We start from the raw sequence: 21166 nt of genomic DNA, 5'->3' as shown, positions 1-21166 counted from the left end.
TAGGTTGTCTTATAAATGCTTAGCCCTTCTAGAACTAAGATATAATATTTCGCTGGTGGGCGTCCACTGAAACCCCAACGGAAAAGGGCGATAACATTTCTTCCGACACTGACAGCTAACACCCTTCCCCCATCTCTCATCCCTTCTCTTAAGGCCATCCCTATTCGCTTCCTCTCTCCCTCACATTTTTCTTCCCCCCTCCTCCCGGCCGGCTTTATCCTTCCTCCTTAGGTTTCCTTCAACTTATATCTCTCCCCGCGTCCTCTCAGGACATGTTGGTGCAATTACAAAAAAAAAAAAAAGAATCTGCGGGCCCCTCTAATGTAACTCCGTACGCCGTATACGTACGTACTTTACGTCCACCTGGTAAAACAAAATCAGAGCTCTACCACCCTATGGAGAGGAAAGTCCGGCGAAGCTGGCGCTCTGGTTGGATTTGCTATGTTGGGGCTTTGCTGCATTGGGCATTTCGATGTTGTGTTATAAGAACAGTGGCGCGATCTCTACGTCAACGATTTAGGACACGCAGGATCAGGGGGCAAAGACAATTACATTTTAACATAGCATAGATACGCTAATCACGGTGCAGGCTCTGGTGTGCCGCACAGGTGACCTCTGAAGAGCGCGCGGCATTGCGCAATGTCAGGGTGGAGAGATAGGCCGCGCGTAGCAAGGAGCATATGCACTCGGGAAAGAAGTGGCGGCGGTGAAAAGGAGGAATACAAAGGGGGCTGTAACATATATCCCCTTCGTAGATGTCCATGCTTCACTGTGCAATATCTAACGTGGGAAAGCCAGCTTCTAAAGACCAAGCCTACACTGATTTCCTTAATTTTGGCTCCACCTCCGTACACAAATGCTCCGCCTGGAAGACATCTTTCCAGGTGCTATATCATCAAAAACAAGAAGAATAACAACAACAGCCCATTTAGGTCCACTGCAGGACGAAGGCCTCTCTTATTGACCTCTAACCCTTCCTGTTCAGCGCTGCTCACGTCCATTATATACAAATGTCCTCATTTCATCCATCCATTGACTCATTGGCCTTACCCTGCTTCTAGTCCTGTCTCTTGGTATCCATTCTGTTAACCTAGTGGTCCATCTGCTGTCAGTTCGTCTCACTCTATGTCCTACCCAAGTCCATTTATTCTTCTTAATTTGAACTATGATATCATCTACTCGAGATTGCTCCCTGATCAGGTTCGCTCCTTTCTTTTTTCTCGAGTTCGCTCCGTGGCCTGCTGGGCCGACCTAAGCTTGCGTTCCAGTTGCTTCGTAAGCCGCCAGGTTTCCGCTCCATACGGCATCGCCGGTAGCGCGCATTGGTGGTATTCTTTTGGGTGATAGAGGGACTTTACTCTTCCTTATTTGTGAGTGCTTGCCGAATTCCCATCAGTCCATTCCTATTCTGCGCCGCATTTCTTTCTCGTGGTCGGGATCAGCACTGACCATCTGGCCGAGATAGTTTATTATGGTACTTGTTCTAGCGTTTCGTTATTTATGCTGAATAAGGCGCATTTGGCATGTTTATTGATGATTACTTAAGGTTTATTCACACTAATGGTCAGGCCTCTGATCGTAGTTCTTCGATGATTTTTTGCAGTGGTTTTGCAGACTTGCTTAGCAAGAATATCTCGTCTGCAAACATCAAAGGGTTATAGGATTCCCAGTTTATCCTCAACCTTGCGTTTTTCCAGTCAAGCTTCCTAAATATCCCGTCTCGAAATGCCCTGAACTGAGTTTTGGCGAGGTGCTATCTCTCTGTCGTACACCCTTTCCAATCGGGAACTTTCGCTTTTCCTGTGAAGAAAAGCGAAAGTGACCCGTACGTCCCTCACATATGTCCTCTAGGGCTTTATGTGGGGCTCCTCTATTCTCTGGTCTTTCAATGCTTCAAGCAGAGCTGCGGTGTTCACTGAGTCAAATGCTTCTTCATAATCTATAAATTCCATGTAAAGGTGCTTACTAAACTCCGCAGATTTTTCTCGTATTTGATTGATGACATGAATATGACCCATTATTGAGTATCCGTTCTTAAACAAAGCCTGCTCTCCGGGTTGATGCGAAACCTAGGCTGTCACGCATTTGGTTAACTATCACTTTGGTAAACAGCTTGTATGCAACCAACCATAGGCTAATGGGTCTGTAATGCTCATTGCCTTTGGTGTCTCCCTTCTTGCGAATCAGAATTATGTCGGTGTTTTTCCAGGCTGTGGGCACATACAGAGTACTTAAGCATCTGAAAATAGTGCAGCAAGCTTTCCAGCACAATATCTCCCATTATGTTTGAAAGTATGGACCCCTAGGCCTGTTTTATTTTTTAATAAATTTTTCAACGCTCTGAGTAGATTGTTCTGCCGGCGCGAGGTCCTGTTACCCTAGCAGCATAAAGTTCGCTATAAAAAGTTGACCTCTCTGTTTTTACTTCCTTGATCCCCAAGGAAATGCAGCCAACTGCACCACTCCCGACGGTGAACCCGGTGGTTGTATCCTGGCGTCGCAATGCTCGGTGCTAGCCAACCACAGCAGGGCGCAGCTTCGGCGCTACGTGTGCGGCTATCGGGGCCCTCTGACGAAGGTCTGTTGCTCGCATCAAGCGCCGCCGGGGGTCGCCCTCCGTGGTTCCTCGAACGGGGCGCCCATCGCCCCCGCACCTGAGCCGCTGCCCAACGACTACCCCTCGTCGTTGCCGTCTGGTGAGAGAGAGAGAGATCAAACTTTATTTGAAGCGGCCCATGTCTGGGCTGCCGAAGATGGGGTTCTGGTGGGCCGGGAATGGGGTTCTGGTGCGGGGTCCTTTGCGAGAGCAAGGACCCCGCACGTCGGCACTGTTCTGGGCGAGATCCGGTGGGGGAGCGGCCAGGTACGGTGGGGGAGCGGCCCAGATTTCCCGTGAATATGGAATGTGAGGTGGTAAAGAGTGGTGATGAAGAAAGTGGGCTGCTCGCCTCGCGCGAGGACAATTCCAGTAAGTATGTTTAATATAGGCACCACACACCTGATAGAGGGGCGTGCCAGCTCGGCTCATAATATAGTTAAGAATGAGGTCATAAGGGAAAGAGAGAGTCTGCGCGCGGTGGATGTAAGTGCATTCACAGCGTGTAAGATCACAAGTGCAAGGAGGAAGGTTGCGGCGGGAACTGCAAAAGTCCTTCTCCTATTGCATCCGAGCCTTGCAATGAGCGGAGCGTTCTTCTTTAGGGCTGTAGTCGTGGAGCCAGGGTTGAGGGTCGCTCGGGTTTCGATTCGCACGAGCGAGGGCACGGGCCCCTTCATTCCCTACAATTCTCTGGTGTCCGGGGACCCATTACATAAAAAGACGTGCAGGTGACTGTGGGTTGCCATGTAGCATGTCAGTCGTGGTGAATGTCCGCAGGTACGGAATGGGCGCAGGTAAGTGCGCAGCTAGCGTGATCGAATTGGCAATGGCTTGTATTACAGTAGGCGTAGGAGGAGGTACATTAGAATGTTGGCGGATGATCTCTCCGGATCTACGTGGCTTCTGTGTAATATGTGTCATGTGATGAGCTGGAGAGATGGAAGGCTCCGCTTCGGCGCCTGTCGGAGTTTGAGTACGGGCGCATGTGACGTGGGATGGGTTTGATTGTTATTCAAGGAATTGTGCCCCATGGTGAAGGCTCTTTTGGTAGAGTAGAAAGGTTAGAGGTCTCAAACCTTATATCTGCCAGGATGGCGCGGCCTTGGGTTGACATCGTGAGCCTATAATGTTGGGCAGCGATGTGGGTGGCTACTTTCTCCTCATGGGTATTCTAGAGGGCAGTGTCTCGAAGGAAATAGTTTGGGAGCATTCCAACTCCACTAATCTTGCATAAGCTTGAATAATATGTAAGCCATCCTGGAGGGTACGTTCTTGAGCACCCGGACTGTCGCGAACGCTCCAAATTGTGATATCGTCGGCATAAATACATGGCGGAGATCGGGCACCGAAGATAAATTAGAGGGTAGGTGTCTAATAGTGAGATTTAACAGGGTGGGCGAAAGGGTGGATCCTTTGGGCGTACCACGGCGTATGGAAAAGGCTATTGACGGTTGGTTGTCGGGTCCAATGATGCGGGCAGTAGGGTTGGATAGAAAGTCTCTGCTATCATTGAATAGGCGTGTGCCGGGCCGAGTTTCTTGTAGACTTTGGAAGATCGCGTCATGAGCAACGTTACCAAAAGGCTTTTTTATGTCCACGCCGGCGATAGTGCGGAGTTTGGCGGTGCTTGCACTTTGAAACACGTCTTCCTTAATTCGGAGTGCTATGTCTTGGGTACTGGCATGTTTTCAGAACCCAACGAGGGTATGGGGGAAGTGGTTTCCGGCCTCTAGATGCCATTTGAGGCGAGTGAGAACATTTTTTTTCTTAATTCGCCCACACAAAAGGTCATCAGTGTAGGGCCGATGTTGATTGTTCAAGTTGCTGGTTTTCTGAGTTTGAGGGGCGTCTCTCCACGCTGGAGGCAGCCTTCCAGAAAGCCATTCCCGACTGATGTGCGTCAGCAGCTCTTCTAATTTAGAGTCAGGAAGGTTAATAGCAGCATGTTATACGTTATGCCATCCGGTCCAGAGGCTGTGCATCGATTGAGTTGAAATAGGGACATCCAGAGTTCCGCCATAGAAAATTCTGAATTAATTTTGGAATGCATATCTTCTGGTTGATCTAATATGTACTCGACTGTTAGTATTTTATGGGAGAAAGGGGGTAGAAAGTGTTAAGAATTTCTTCTGTGCAGGCGGGTTGATCAAGATGCTGCGCCAGGAGTAATTTTGAAGGGTCGTTCGAGGCTTGCTTCTTAAAAGACGTGATCTGAATACGTTCGATTCATGGGAGGTGTGAAGATGGCAATTGATGGCATTTCAAAAGTCGAGCCAGTGCTGGGCAGCCAGTTTCTCAGCGTATTCCCGGCATTCGTACCCTAGTGCTTTGATTCTTGACTGGAGAGCCATATTTCGTTTGTTTAAGTGCCAGTGTTTGAATAACGCGCGACACTTATCCCTTAGTGACAGGAGGTGGCTATCAACATGGGGATGATCTTCGGTGCGTGCGACCTCTTCAAAATGTCGACAGATCGTTGAATGTATTGCAGTACTCCATATGTCCAGGGACAGATGAAGCTGCTCTAGCGTCTGACCAGTTGACAAGTTTTGCACGACGAAATTTTTTGCTAGCGCGGCGGATGCGGGAACTTAAGCGTAGATGCCTTTCGAGGATGTAATTATCGCTGCCTAGAGTTTCTTCAGTAATCTCCCATGTTTCCCTGGGAGTCCTGGGATCTATGAGAGAATTGGGATGGTGTCCGACTATCGAGTGGTCCCCAGTCGTGTTCAGTTCGATTCGGCTAAGAGTGTGAAATAATGACTGTCAACAAAAGTTGGCAATTTACAGCTAAGTGGCACCACAAGATCGCACCCTCACACAGTATGAAATCATCGAAAAGAAGGACAGTGTCACGAGCGCTTGAACTGCGCTCGAGGGTATGTAGCGGAGGCAAAGGTGCTGAAGGTTGGGTGGGGCTACAGAACACGCTGATGACCGTGAGGCGGTGGTTACCCACCAGAGTAGTGGTGGTGACATGTTTGCGCATGGGTACGTGTCATGCGCCGTGTCATTTTGGGTGGTAGGGAGGTATTCGCTCACGTAGGTGAGTTTCATGGTAGGTGTGGTGCTAATATTTGCGATGCCTCGGCGACGATCGGTGACACTTGGTTGTGAAAACACCTCATAGCCGTGGAGTGGGAATGATCCTCCAGCTTCCTGAATAACTAAATATCGGTGTGGGTAACAATGGACTGCATAACTTGGCTTCATAGTTTGGGGGATGAAGTTTCGGCGGCAGGATGATTGACCAGGGGTGTAGACGTTGGTGAGGAGGGATTAGCTGGGCCGCTCACCTGTCGAGTTGGAGGAGGAGCCTGACTGAGGAGACGCGGTATGTGGGTGATAACCTCGTGCGACCTGGAAACCAGGCGTGGAGGCAGTCCGAGGTTTCGGGGTGGCAAGGATTGGTTGTTTTTGAAGCCCACCCATAGCCCGGGCCTTATGAAGCGGCTCCGATTCCGGTTCTTGAAGCCGCGGGATGACTTCTCCCGCCTTTTGCTGCGGGAGGAGGGTAGAAGTTTAAACAGATTAGAGGTGGGCAAAGCAGGCCAATCTATGGCTGAAGAAGTCAGGGAGGTTGCTCTTGGGTTTTCATGCAGCACCGGCGCATGGCCCTCGTGCATTCCCGCAGTGCCTTCGTGGCAACGTCGCATGCAGGGAAATTAGGGTTCGTCGCGGGATGTTCGCCAATACAGTTGTCGCAGCGAGGCTCACAGTTGTGACGAGTGTCGGAAGGTGACTGGTCCGGAGGATATTTGGCCCCGCGTGTCCCGCAGCGCAGGATCACATTTCGGTTAGGGAAGACTAGTTTCCGATGCTTCAAACAATCAATGAATGCATTACTGACTGTTAAGGTTTTTTGTAAATTGATTACTGACGTGAATTCCCTAAAGGGTATTGCAGCATGATTGCAGATGCGATAAACCGATAACCCTAGTGACTTTTATTATGCTAATAAACTGAGAATTGTGTGAAGTCACGATATGAAAGTAATTGTAACTTGCAATCACGCGATGATGATTAATAAAACTTTATTGAACCCAATCCGACTCAGTGTTTGGCCAGAGATCAATTTTAACAAACACCCTTACAAGTGGATCTCTTTAGCCTTTTTAATTTTTCTTAGCCGATCTTACAAAACCCGATTTTACATATTTCGCTTTATTACGAACAAGTTGCGATTCCCATTTGTTACCGATGGGATCGGATGTATCTGAGAACCACGATTTACAAACGAAATCGGTCATCCAACCCGATTTTACACAGGTTTTTAGAAGAAAACAGACGTAAAATGGAAATGCGACCTGTTTTTCGGCCCCATTTCGTCTCACCGAGACACACAACACACAAGCGCAAACAGTTAACCTTCTAGCAAACAGCGGGCCTAATTGGCTCTTAGACACGGGAAGCAACAGCAGAGACGTGCACGGAGGCAAGCGGCGGGGGCTGCCATTTCTATCGCAAGCCATGAGTACTATAAAATTGTGTCCTAATGCCTTTGTTTACACGTACCGCATGCAAGTCTAAGCAGCAGCCGTCTTTATTTGGCTACGAGTTCGATTTGTCCTATTCTTGATTTGGTCTGAAGTTTTTCAATTTTCAAAATTCCAAGTTTTAATGAAGTTATGGCAATCCCCATGGGCTTTGGAACCATTATTCCTTGTAATAGAAGGAGAAAGCATTGCTAATATGTCTACGTGAGAGTTCCTACTGCTGAGGAAATCTACCCCTGATGTCGCTATCGGCAATCGCACAGTGGCTCCATAGAATAGAACCCAGTCACTTGCGCTACTCTGCGCGCGTATTTTCCGCAGCTGCGCGCCACGTGACGCGACAGGAAGCCGCATCTCCATTCTTCCACGACTTCGGCGAGCAGAAAACAGTAGTCGGAAAGAGTTGGGCAAGCGCTGTATACGAGCGGGACACGCCACTTCCGCGGCGCATGCCATTTATAGCACTAAGTTTACTCCCTACGCGACGGTGTGTCACTATACTTCGAGGAACTCGATGGCATATAGCATCGGACTACGGCATATGGCTTCGGATGGCATACAGCTTCACGGACTATCGTTTCGTCGCTGGGCACCATGTTGTACAAATAGGTGGTCGCAGTATGGCCCTCGGTACAAATTTCTTTTCTCTATTTTTCTCCGTCACTGACTTTGTATTTATTTATTTATTTATTTATTTATTTATTTATTTATTTATTTATTTATTTATTTATTTTGTTTATTTATTTATTTATTTATTTATTTATTTATTTTGTTTATTTATTTATTTATTTATTTATTTATTTATTTATTTATTTATTTATTTATTTATTTATTTATTTATTTATTTATTTATTTATTTATTTATTTATTTACAAATACTGCTGTCCCATGACTGGGACATTGCAGGAGAGGGTGCAGAAAAATAAAACAAGAACACAGAAACAAGCAACAGTGCACACAATCCTGTGACTAACGCATGAAATTCTTCCCGAACTCTACAGTGCTCAATCTACGCAATGCACCATCAAGCTTATTCCACAGTTCCACCACACGCAGAAAAAAAAGAGAATTTCAAGCAATCCAAGCGAGACCAGAAGGGTACAATGATCAAAGCCTCCGTACTACGCGTTACGCACACCGGTACATCAGCGAAAGATAAGGGCGCCTGAATGCGGGTTGTCTTGGGTACAATCTTTTGCAACAAGATAGGACTCTCATGCGTACGACGGTGTTCTAGTGAGTGGAGTGACAACGAGTGAGCATATATGCGCTAAATCAGAGTTCACGCTGTTGCACGCAAATCCTATAATTTTATTGGGGCAATTTTTCAAGGGCCCGTGAGAAAACAGATGCAACAACTTTAAGCGCGTACATTTGACGGGTGGCAAGTGGGGTCATTTCGATATTTTGCGTATATCTAAGGGCTATCTTCAGGGTAATGTCTGCGTATAAATGAATCTCAGAACACTCGATGAGTTTCCTTTAATAAGCAAGTCTATAGATCTCTGTCGGCATAAGCTATACGCCATTGGAACATTTCCTCAAAGATGACAGTCAGGGCAGCTGCTCGGTTTGTCCGGCCTCTCACTTGCGCTGTGTGAGCTGCAGATGGCCAATGTTGACGCCCTGAAAACTGGCCAGTACAACTGCAGACCAAAATGTTACTGCGGAAATTTGGGGGAAATAAAAATACAAACCTATTTCGGAACGCTGAACTAACTCATGCTAAATTTCCGGCAAACTCAAATAAAAGGTTAATATGTGTGTTATCGATCGACTACAAAGAAAGTAAAATGCAAAGTTTATGACTGTGTCGGATAAAGAGGCAAGGCCACACAATATGCACCCATGTAACGGGCAACGGGTGTAAACAAACACGCACAAAGATGCAGGCTATCCCACGTGCCATGAGACAAACATGAACGCTGAACGAAATGAGCACGCTTTCTGAATTACTGAACTAACCAGAAGTAAAAACAATTTTCCAGTGATTTGACTAAAACTTTTTCCCCATAAAGGTTATTGTTCTTCAATGAAAACGCCTGATGCAGCAGCTCCCGTGAGTAGATTGGTGTGGAAACTTCTTTTTACGCACGGTAAAGATAAATTCGTCAAACTCAAACGATCTGAGAGTACCGCATTGCTCGCCTCAGTACGCTTTGAACCAGAGCTCGCCGTATCGCCTCACGCGTTCGCAGCCGCACCTGACTACCACCCCACCACGTGCTCGTTCGCCCGTTCCGGAGTGTAACGTTACGAAACCTCCTCCGTTCGCATGATGTGTACCAAAATTTTGGATATTCCAATGGGTATTGTAGGCTTTAGCACATAACAGGATCGAAAAATGTGATGTGCTAACTATTCAAATACGAAGCATTCATGTTGGCCCATTAATTACTAAACCAACCCTGATGTAATAAATTTGGTGAAATGGTTATTGATTTAGCGGCGTATGCTGAGTGAACGAGTGCAGTTGTGCGCGTGTGCCTGCAGGCTGCGGCCTGTCCAGCGTGAGCGTGAGCGACAACCGCGTGGTGAACGGACGGCCTGCAGCGGTCGGCGCCTGGCCCTGGATGGTACGTGAGTGAGCCTGCCGCGTATGTTTACTAGCTGTGCACAGTTCAGATCTTCGTCATTACGCCGGATCGCAGTAAGCACGCGCAACTCATTACATTACACTATATGAACACACACACACACACACACACACACACACACACACACACACACACACACACACACACACACACACACACACGCACGCACGCACGCACGCACGCACGCACAAACACACACGCACGCACGCACGCACAAACACACACGCGCACACACACACACGCACACACACACACGCACACACGCATGCACGCACACACGCACGCACACGCACACACACACGCACACGCACACGCACACACACACGCACGCACACACGCACACGCACACGCACACACACACACACACACGCACACACACTCACACGCCCGCACGCACGCACGTACGCATGCATGCATGCATGCATGCATAGTGCTTTATTGATATAGAAAGTGGAAAAGAAGTGGGCTGGGGATATTTTGAACTCATTTGGGAGTTCACCAGCATACAACCCAGTCTGAGGGAAGGGGAGAGGGGGAATGAAAGGGGATAGGTGAGAGAAAATGGGGACAAAGAAAGAAGGAGAGAAAGAAAGAGATAAGGAGTGCGTAAGGCTGGCCGGCAGGCATTGGGCTACTACCGTTGGATGAGGTTGGCCTCCTCGAGGAAGGGCAGGACAAGTCGGAATGCTTCCCGCCGGATGGAGTTCGGGCCCGTCGGGAAAACGATTGTTGATTGCAGGGTTTAACGTTCCGACACAACGCAGGCGATGAGGCGCGCCCTAGTGGAGGGCTCCGGATTAATTTTTACCCCTTGGGGATCTTTAACGTGCGCCGAAATCTCGTACACACGGGCGTTTTTGCTTTTCGCCTCTATCAGAAAAGTGGCCGCCGCTGCCGGGAATCGCACCCGCGTCCTCGTCACCAGCACAACGCCTTAGCCGCACAGCACAACGCCTTAGCCACTGAGCCACCGCGGTGGGTCCGTCGGGAAAAGCAGGTCCATCAGGGTGTGGCTGGGCAGCCCGAGGCGCTAGAGTGCGGCCCGAAGCTCTGCTCGCGGGGCATCGTGCTGGTGGCAGGAGCAGCACAGACGGTGCTCCAGGGTATCGAGCTACTTTCACGTAGCCAGAAACGACGCAGGTTTCTTCCAGGAACCAAAGTTTATTGGAGCGAACTTGCGCTCCGCTAAAAATTCAAAGAACACACAAGCTGCGAAGTTGCAGTCCCCAAAACGACGTGCACCAGCAAGTGTGGGAGAATCGAATGCCGTGGCGTGTGTCCTACGAGAGTGATTGTTTCTGGAACAGTCGCAGTGCATCGAGAAAACTGAAAATCGAATATTATTCTGGTTAGGACCGGGCGAAGCACTATCCCTATCAAATTAGATAGCCTGCGCGGCATACAAACGAAAGAGGCGGAAACGCGGTCTTCATCTCTAACTTTTAAATAAGACAGCTGGGCGTCCGGTGTTCCTCGTGGTGACGTATTGAGTCCGACTCTTTTATATCTCGCTGGTCGGCCTTAAGAGATGATTGCCGAAATCGGTTGAAATCTCCATGTACTCAGATGATACTGCATAGGGTGCTCGGGACGCAACAAGCGTGTGCTCCGATCGAGGCTTCAGCGCGCATTAAGTTCTATTAAAAAATGTCTCGGGACACGTGGCCTTGATATATCACTGACCAAGCGCGCCGCCATTGCCTTCACGAAGCGGTGCGTCCCCAAATACCAGAATACGGCCGCAGGAGTACCGATACCTTACATCAACTATCACAGGTTCTTGGGAGTTACCTTCGACCGCCACGTTACGTGGACGACGCACATGCATAGCGTCCAAGAGATGCTACCATCATTTGCGCACATTTTCGAAATGCTTTCCAATTGCACTGATGGATTTAACGTCAGCTCTCTTTTAAGGCTATACGACGCCCTCTGCAAAGGTTTGCTTCACTACGGCCTCCCAGCGCTGGTTCCTCTCTCCAGAGACAACTTTAAAGTACTAAAGGCGTTGCAGGCCAAAATTTCGACAATATGTCTTGGTAGTCCGAAGACTACCTGCACAGTGGGAACCATGACAGAGAGCAGACGGCTTCCGTTTACCGCTTTGCAGGCAATAGAACAACTTCGAACGCGACTGCGAGTTGTGACAAGGCAGACAGGATATCCTCTAGCTGCTGTCTGTGTCTCGAAGTACAGCACGATCTGCCTTCACATTATCAGCCTACAGCCTCTTATTCACACCCTCCTTGGTTGTTTCCTCCAGTGCAAATAGCCCCCACTTGGAGCATATCAACAACTACACAGGCTGTTGGGCTAAACTCACGTGTACAAACTGACAACTACTCACGTGTACGCTGTTGGCTCTGTGAAGCGTCGAGATCCCTATCGTCGGCGATAGGGATCTCGATCCCTTCGTCACTCAATACCAGCTGCGCCCCACTTAGCCACAAGTCATCTACGACTTACTGAGCTGGCTGGACTGCGCGCTGCGTTTCAGTATATTCTAAAGCAGCCAGTCAATCGATGGGCCGTCTTTACACTCCAGGTCGGCACTCGAAAGCTTAAAATCGCTACCAAAAGAACAGCTGCCCTAAGAAATCAATCGTTTGCACCTACAAGCAAAGGGGGCGCAGCGTGGAACTGCTGAAGTGGCTCCTTCACAGTGTGGAGTTAGCGGCAGTGATGGCAGCTGACAAAACCGCCTCACCTACCCACAATCTCCGCGTACAAGCTCTGCCCATCTCATTCGCGAGAAAGAATGCGGGCATACTCGCATCATCGAGCGCGTGGAAAACGAGGATGTCTCTCTGGACTGACGTAAGGCAGCAATGCGTACCTATGCACCTGCTTGACGCCAAGTGCGCCTTCAGGATGCCACTAGGGCTTAGCAAGCTCAATTAAGCCATTCTACATCGTCTGCGCTTGAATTAGGCTTACACGAGGCATTGCCTATACGAAATCCAGCGGACATTTGAACCTTTTTACTCCCCATGCGACACACTAGAGGACATTCATTATGTCATATGCGTGTCACTCAACGTGCGCCGTGCCCAAGCAGAAACTTATATTATCTTTGTGCGGGCAGCTTGATGCGGGCTGGAGTTGAGGGCTGGTTTGGGTCCTTGGTCGGGTCCCAATCAGGCAGCACGTGCAACCAAAGTTTTCTTGACGTTTCTTTGGAGCACAGACCTGCAAACATACATACATGCAGCATGCATGCATACATGCATTCATAAATACGTACACATGAAGAAATTGTCCAATTTCTGACATTATATATTTTTAAAATTCACCATAAAAGCGTGATGACGTTTATATATATGTATAACGGGCATATAAACGTCATCATGCTTTAAGGTGAATTTGGGAACTGCATATAATATCAGAAATTGTACAAATTCATACAGCGGGCTTGGCAATGACAAAAAAAGCATGTATGGCCTCCTTGGCTTGTGCACTATATAAACATTTATATAGCCACCTCGCTTTGCGTTTGTACGGTTTTCGAACAATATGTCTAGTTCGACGCGGTATTAGCTCACAAGGCTACGTCGGCATTGGTTGTTCGCCGACTCTTTCTTGTGAACTTTCATAACAGCATGTTCAATGTTCCTTTGCGGCTCTAGAGGAAAGCAGCCAGCAGAATACTGTATACGAACGATGGTGCTGCACGATATTGACGGAAGCGACCATTGGCAAGAATAGATATACATTTCTTCTTCTCTCGAGTTTTGAAATCTAGTACCGGCGAAATGCTCCGGAGCTCAGATTTCGAACTTCGACGCAAAATATCGACATCGATAACGAAAAAGTGTTTGTTGTTTGCGGAAACCACGTAAAAGCTATAGACTGCAACGTACACATAAGAGGATGGCAATTGATCAAACAGCACTACGGAGGATATGAAACACGTGCAAGGTGGAATACGGAAAATTAACCGTGACGAGCTCGCGGAGCCGTAATCATCGCAAGTGGCAGTGGAGATGTATTGGCGTCGAAAATTTTTGCTAGTGAATTGTGCGGGCTTCTTTCGTAATGAGACGGGGGGCGCGGGGGGTGGGGGGATAGTTGTCGCACTCTTCGTGGTAAACAGTTAACCTGGCTCATCACTTGAAGGGGGGGGGGGAGGGGGGGTTGTCCTCTCCCTCTATATCTAGGATGATTTCATTCCTTTCCTTTCCACAACTAGGGGTAAGAACGGAACGATAGGCGCTTTTGAGGAATTTGGCTGTTTTGAGCAGAACGGATGCGCGTACGAATGCGAAAACGGAGGCGGATATTGTAACAGCATTTAAAAACACCACCAAGGTGAGGTGAACCTTATTTAGCAGCCACTTCCCCCCCAAAATTAAGAGAAGTTTGCGCTCACACGCAAGACTTGAATGGCAAAGCAGTTGTATTTTAAGAGCAGAAAACTGCGCGTCAAAGACAAGACTAGTACAAAGGGGACAGGACGGGCGCAGTCCTGTCCCCTTTGAACTAGTCTTGTCTTTGACCCGCAGTTTTTCTACTCCTAAACTAGCCTAACAACATGTTGTACTGAAGCAGTTGTAGGTGAGCGTCGCCGGACACATAGTTAAGTTTCAGTGGCATTGTTTCTTTGCATAGTAGCAGTGCTAGCAATCGTCACCATACGCATCGAAAAGGCCGTCGTCTTATTCGCGACAAGTGGTGGATGCTAAGTCATCCTCAGCATTGTAGACTTCCGCCAGCTCTCCGTCATCGACTCGAGGCAGCGGTGACGGGATCTGCAAGTCGTCTCGGGAAGGAGTGGCGCACTCGTAGCCACGTCTCCAATTATCCGTAATGACTTCCAGAGAATGCGGCGGTCGCGGTGACCTCTCCCAAGCAGGGTGTCTTTGAAACGCTGACGCGCGCGAGGGCTCTTTTACGGTACCGATCGCATGCACATGACGACACGACGATAAACGAACGAAGGGCGTACGCTGTGGCGTGTCTTTCTCACTCCGAGCAAGTGTTGCCACGATTACGGCAAACTCTGGAGGGTTTCATATTAATTTATTTTTTGTCAATCTTGACAAATATCCTAAGTGCGCATGCGTTCTGAGAGTTTTTTGCGACGCGGGAGTTACGGCCAGTAAAAACAGTTTCAAAGTTAAAAAAAATGAAGTGAGCGAGCTGCGTGGTGGCCTTCGCCCTATTTAGAAGCCCCGCCTATAACATAATGAACCTCTGCGTTTGCACTCACGTATAACTCGTCGGTGCGACACGACCACGCACGGCGTTCCTCCTCGCTGATTCGGCAAGGCTCCCACTAATCGTTGGGAGAGAGAGAGAGAGAAAGAAACAACTTTATTGATACTGAGGGATCAGGTGAGGGGGGTGGGGGTGGTCCAGAGGAACGCCGCAACCACCAGGGCCAGGGTGGTCACCAAATGCATCATTTTGCGTTTGCTTGGGAGCGACCCGCATCCCGGCACTGCACTTGGCACGACCCTTTCTTTCTGTTGGAGCTAACGTAAAGCACAGTTGTCCTTTCGACTCCGCACCTTCTGTCAGCGTTTTATGCCAATAGGACGATGAGCATGCCCTTGTCGGGATAATAGCTCGTGCACCGGCAAGGGTACTGCTGGCGTGCGGCTACGATCATGTCGGAAAGCAACCGTAGAACCTGTCTTCATTCTTCGCCAAAAACGTTTAGATGGGATGGCCCTCCCCGGGACACATGGTGCAGTGTAGTCTGGTCCCCTGTGCGTGTGGAGTATGGCGTCCCCTTGAAGGGCGCCACTGCGACTTTCGAAGGCGGCGAAGTTCATGCATCGGTACGTCTGCTTCCGAGTCTCAAGATCCAACGAGTCAGTACATCCATTCGTGGATGTACTGACTCGTCGGATCTACTGACGCGTTGGATCTGATGACTCGGATGTATGTTCTGACTCGTTGGATCTAGTGACTCTAAGTCCATATAGCCGAGACGCCGTTGGGGAGTGAGAGAGAGGAAGGTAGTTAGGGCTGAAACCTCCGCCGCCGCCTTCCTTTACAGTGCCATATAGCTATTCTGAGTTTTCTGTTCCGGATTTACACTTCCGCCAACATTAGATATAAAAATACTTTTGTCCTAGAAAGCACTTATTCACTGCTGCTATTCCAGGTTGAATATGCAGCAAGGCAATTTAACCCTGCACCGCAGGAGTCATCTTGAAGCTTCTCTGCTGTTTTTTTTCGCTGTTTTATTTATTTATTTATTTATTTTTCATACCGTAAACCTTACTTGAGGGTCATTACATGGAGAAGTATATATCAACAAAACAATGAATGAATGAATGAATGAACACACGTTTATTGGGGAAAAAAGAGGGAGAGAAGTCCCCTTGACATGACCGGAGGCTTCGGTCAAGAGTCGGAAAAGGGATGGGAAGTAAGGAGTGGGGAGAACAGGGAAAGAAAGGCAGCTAGAAGCAGTCCTTAATGCCGGCTTCTCTGATGAAAATCAGCAGTGTCCAGCAGGCGCTTCCTGAGAGGTGGGGCTCCAAGTGGATTGACCCAAAGTTCGTAGTCGTAGCGGGCCAAGTGTCTTTAGGCAGCGTTCTCTAGGAACACTGAGTGCCGAACATTCCCACAGGAGGTGTCGCGCACTGCACAGGGCACCGGTACCACATTTTTGGCAGTTCGGAGAGCTGTACGGGTTGCTTCGACCGAAGTAGTAGTGAGCCGTACTATAGGCATAAGGGCCGTGCCCGTTCTTATACGCCTTAACCGCACTCTTGCCCATCGGCTGAATCCGGGGGAAACGAGTTGAGGTCTTCCGCAGATTTGTTTTGAAGAACGGCCTTCCGCTCGGCCTTCGCTAAAGCAGCACCGTCCTCTGTGTCGATGTCTGCCTCTGCATCTGAATCAGCGGGTTCTGAACAGTCTTGCTCGGGATGAATACGAAGTTGCTCCCGGGCCATTCTGTGTGCCTCTTCATTGCATTCAATCCCCTCATGTCTAAGGACCCATCGGATTTGGTATTGCAGGCCACTCTGTTGGCATTCAGCAATGAATTTCTTTATTCTTCGGACAGTGCGGCTAGTAGCTTTGCGTGAACCAAGGGCTCGAATTGCGTTTATTGAGTCAGTGCAAATTATTATGCGTTCGGAAGGACCGTGGGTGCTTGGATGTTTGTCTGCATGTTCAGTCAAGGCAAGCAGGGTGGCCCGTAGCTCGGCTTCTCGGCTGGAAATTTTGACAAAGCGCACGTGTGCATTTGCTCTTCGGTCTTCGAGGCTGTACCAGCAGAGTGAGACGTGGTCATGTTCAACTGCGGCGTCTGTGTAGACATGCAGGGTACAATTTGCTGGTGTATCGCTGTCTCCACTGGCTAGTTCTAGGAGGTTATCTTTAACCTTCCTTTTCCTTCATCTTGGGTTGTCGTGACCGACATTTTTTGGAAGTGGCTTGTTCATTGTCACAGTAATGTCCTCCCAAGGCGGAACCGGCAACTCGTGCCGGGATGTCTGCCGGGAAGCTCGAAACCAGCTCTGAGAAGAAGTTTCCTGCCTGCATTGGTGCTGTCCAGACGCTTAAATGGTCCAATCCGTCTGTCTTCGGCTATGTCGTCAAGTCTATTAGCTTGCGCTTGTGCGAGCAGAACGTCTTTGGCTGTAAATTCTGGCAATCCTATAACGACGCGCAGAGCTTTGCGATGCAGGATTTTCAGGCTTCTTCGCAGGTTTCAGGCTTCGATGCAGATTTCAGGCTTCTGCAAGTTTTTCTTTGTGAGGTATGTATAGTTGATGCCGTGCATTGTTTTGGAAATCAGGAGACCGTTTACAAGTGTGCGTAGAGAGCTCTCGTCAGTTCCCCATGATTTGGACGTGACTCGTTAGATTAGGTGGGTTGTGCTCTCCCACGTGCGGAGAAGTTGCGACATCCATGTTCCGCATCCACCAGCTTCATCGACAGGGAGACCGAGAATACGAACGCTCTCTTTCGCTTGCAGTCTCACTCCGTTCATAGATACGCTGGTGTGGTTCTTCACTTGCTGCTTGCGAAGGCGGGCATTGGCTACCACTACAAAGACTGTCTTTTCTGGAGAAGGCGAGAGACCCACTGACTCCAGAAAGTCAGTGATTGTGTTCAGTCCGTGTTGCAGAGCCTGCTCTTGCTCGCCGAATGAGCCGCCCGTTGACCAGATGGTGATGTCGTCAGCGTGAATGGTGTAAGACATGCCTGAAATCTTGTCCAGCATAGGTAGAAGGTCCGCCATGACAATATTAAAAATTCTTGGAGACAAACAACGTACTACAACAAGGACGTTAGGTTTCGTGTTGCCGGTAATACGATTCTAGTGAGCGCTCAATCTCTTTAACAATCAAATCAGCAACACCATGCTCTAGAAGCCTATTCCAAACTTCAGAAAAAAAGAAGCTATAAACCCGTCTATACGAGCTAAAGAATTCCTTATTGGGCCACTATAATGCAACCGAGCTCCTCGTTTGTGAGCTTGTTGTTTATATGCGTCTTCGTTTATTTTCATTTGCCCCCTTATATTTGAAACAGTACTTTCAGTCTCTGCTATTCTAGGCGTACTTTTAGCAGTTGCAGATGACATGGTTTTAAAATATTTGTGACAGATTATGTCCTGTGGTATAGTGAACAAATGAAGCGAACTGGTAATCTAATTTTTTTTTAATCTCTCACTCAGTAACTACTGATTTGGACTCCGCACAGAAAAGGCATACTCCAAAATAGGGGGTACAGCAATTATAGGGGAATGTTGTTTATCCCGCAAGTAGAACAGCTTTCGCTTGAGCAAACAACCTCAACCAGGGTGTGCCGTCCAAAATTGTATTTACAGCTGTGCGCTTTAGTCATGAGAATATTTTCAGTTTTATAGTCATATGGTAGCACATTTTTTTCTTGGTTATATGGGTGAACGTTGTTTTTGAATAGTTAATTTCCATTGCCCACTGTACACACCAGTCATGCAAGGCTTGAAGACATCGATCAATTTTGATTTGGTCATGTGCATTAGCTACAGGGGTTTAAATTATACAGACGTCGGCAAAACGTTTGATCTCAATGGAGCTTTCAACTGTGAAAATGTAATTCTTAAAAATAAAAAAACAGCAAGGGCCCCAGAACCGATCCCTGCGGCACGCCGGACAATTCTCTTAATGAATTATATGTGCAATCCTCAATGCGTACGTTCTGCTGACGGTCTCCCGAATACGCGACTATTTAATTTGTTATATGTGAGCTAATTCCTAGTTGCTGAAGCTTAAAAATCAATTTTTGTGAGGAACGTTATCCAAAGCTATGTCAAAATCTACACAGGTGACTTCAATTTGTTTTCGAGTTTCCAGAGGTCGATAAAAATCATAAGCTGTCTCTATCAGCTACGTCACAGTTCACAATGCCTTTCTGAACCCATGCAGATGGGGATAAAACAATTCTTTTGACTCAAGAAAACCAATAATGTGCCTTACGATTGCATGTTATGTGACCTTGCAACACACATAGGTAAACGAAACCGGACGATAGTTCGCATGGATCCGATTGCCAGCTTTGAGTACAGGTTTTACAACTACAAAAAACAACACAACGAACATTTGAAATCAATTACGGGTTTGTCTATGTTTCTATTGTTGTTTTTATTACGCGCAACAATAAATGTACTCAATTTCCTTGGAACGATTCCTTCTGTTTTATTCATTGAGGGTAGTTCCTCGATCTCCTTTTATTTTTTTTTTCGAGACCTAGTATAAGATATATTCCTCGAGAGAGTGTCTGTGGTCTTGTTATTGTCATTTTACGCATAAATACTATTGCTCTTAGTTTTTAAATCAATATCTGCCGCCAATAAGAATTGCGTATAATTTTTACCCTCTTTAGTTTATTTACTGTTGTTTTGTCTTCATTGCCGCATTAAATGCAAACTTCTCATACTGCACATTCCAATGCAATAATGTAGCCAATGGCGAACGCGGATGTGTCCTATTGGTTGGTTAGTAGGCTGTAGGTTGGGCGAGTTGGTAATCCATGCTGTACTTCAATTGCGCAAAAAAGGAACGAAGACTGGAGATAGACGACGCGAGACAGAGCGCACTTTCAACAACATTTATTAAGAAGAAATCACAGATTTATACGCTCACTCTCTCTCATACACACTCATCCAAAAAACAAGGAAAAAACACCTCTTCCCTCTTTCCATTACCCCACTCTTAGGGCACGTGCCACTGCGATTGCGGTTTCACGATAAGCCGTTGTCTTGCCCAAGGAAGTGCATCTCCTTTCCCGTAATTTACCGTATTTATTTCCTTTTACGTTCATCTTAAGCGCACAAAAAACACACGGACACAGAAGACGAGGACAAACGCTTGTTCTTGTCTTCTGTGTCCCTGTGTTTTTTGTGCGCTTAAGATGGACGTTATGGAATACCAACTAGCCCTAACGCAAGCCCTTTTTTTCCTTTTACGGTTTATAGTGAAACCGCAATCGCAGTGGCACATGCCCTGAGAGTTTGATAATGCAAAGAAGGTAGGAGGTGTTTCTTCCTTGTTTTTTTTTTTTTGGATGAGCGTGCATGATAGAGAGCGAGCGGTATAAATGTGTGATTTCTTCTTAATAAAGTTTCTTGAAAGTGCGCTCTGTATTGTGCCGTCTCTATTGTGTCTTCGTTCCTTTTTTGAACAATTTAAGTACAGAACTGGTTGCTGTTCAAAAACGGAAGTAGTGTGGCTCTTTGAAACATTCCCCGCCAAGCGTGACCGTGACGGCCAGCAACACAAATATAAATACTACATCACTACTGATATCAATCATTGAAATTCCCAATACATGATCGTTTAGGTATGCACTCTGTTTTTTTTTCTAATTACGAGATCTATGCATATCCTATTCAAGGTTGAGACTTATTTGTGCCCGGTACAAAATCCCACCATAATGCAATGGTGAAAAAATCTTGCAGTCAATTTTTTCTGGTTTCACACTCAGGCATCTGGGGAGTGCAAGAAGTTCATGAACCGGTTATTCGTGAAAAATAGTAAAATAAATACATTTTTATATGATGGAGGGCGTCAGATCGCATTATTCACGCTAGCCAAGAATTAAGCCTGACTCCTGTGGGCCGTTAGGCTGGGCGCGGTGGCCTTTAGGATTTTTTTCAAAGCAAGAAGAAACAAAACGAAATAAATCTACAAAAACTAAAATATGAACTAGCAAATATGAACGAAAGCACAAAAAAAGCGAATTAAAAACTGCCAGAAAAGTGAAATATAAACGAACAAAACCAAAAAGATGCATCTTACGCAGCACCCTCGCATGATTTAAACAGAAATAAAAGTTATCCGAAAAGGTCACCAATACAAAAATCGTAAAAAAGCATCAACAGCGTAACCCTTGTACCAGCACAAAAATAGATAATTGAAGAAGCGCATCAGCGCTTAAGGTATTTTACAGTTGCCCGGCTTGTTTCTTGTTTGTTCTTTTCGTCGTTATAGTTTTTAACAGCGAAGCTGTTTAGAAAATCG

The 21166-nt window shown here is 47.3% G+C and overlaps 1 protein-coding gene across 7 annotated transcripts in view; it reads left to right on the top strand.

Moving 5' to 3' along the window:
• LOC144178302 (proclotting enzyme-like) overlaps positions 1–21166 on the top strand; it is a 439300-nt gene that overhangs the window by 403059 nt on the left and 15075 nt on the right. For 5 of the 7 annotated variants that reach the window (XM_077706047.1, XM_077706045.1, XM_077706043.1 and 2 more), the window contains exons 3-4: positions 2442–2696; positions 9589–9671. In XM_077706047.1, the coding sequence (XP_077562173.1) occupies positions 2442–2696; positions 9589–9671 (338 nt within the window). The remainder of the gene's footprint in view (positions 1–2441; positions 2697–9588; positions 9672–21166) is intronic. The other 2 variants (XM_077706048.1, XM_077706049.1) reach the window with 1 other exon arrangement.

The sequence above is a fragment of the Haemaphysalis longicornis genome, unplaced genomic scaffold (assembly GCF_048455015.1).
Source record: "Haemaphysalis longicornis isolate Haplotype H1 unplaced genomic scaffold, Haemaphysalis longicornis Haplotype H1 scaffold_4, whole genome shotgun sequence".
NCBI lineage: Eukaryota > Metazoa > Arthropoda > Arachnida > Ixodida > Ixodidae > Haemaphysalis > Haemaphysalis longicornis.
The sequence above is the reverse complement of the archived record's forward strand: the minus strand, read 5'-3'. Positions and strand labels throughout refer to the sequence as shown.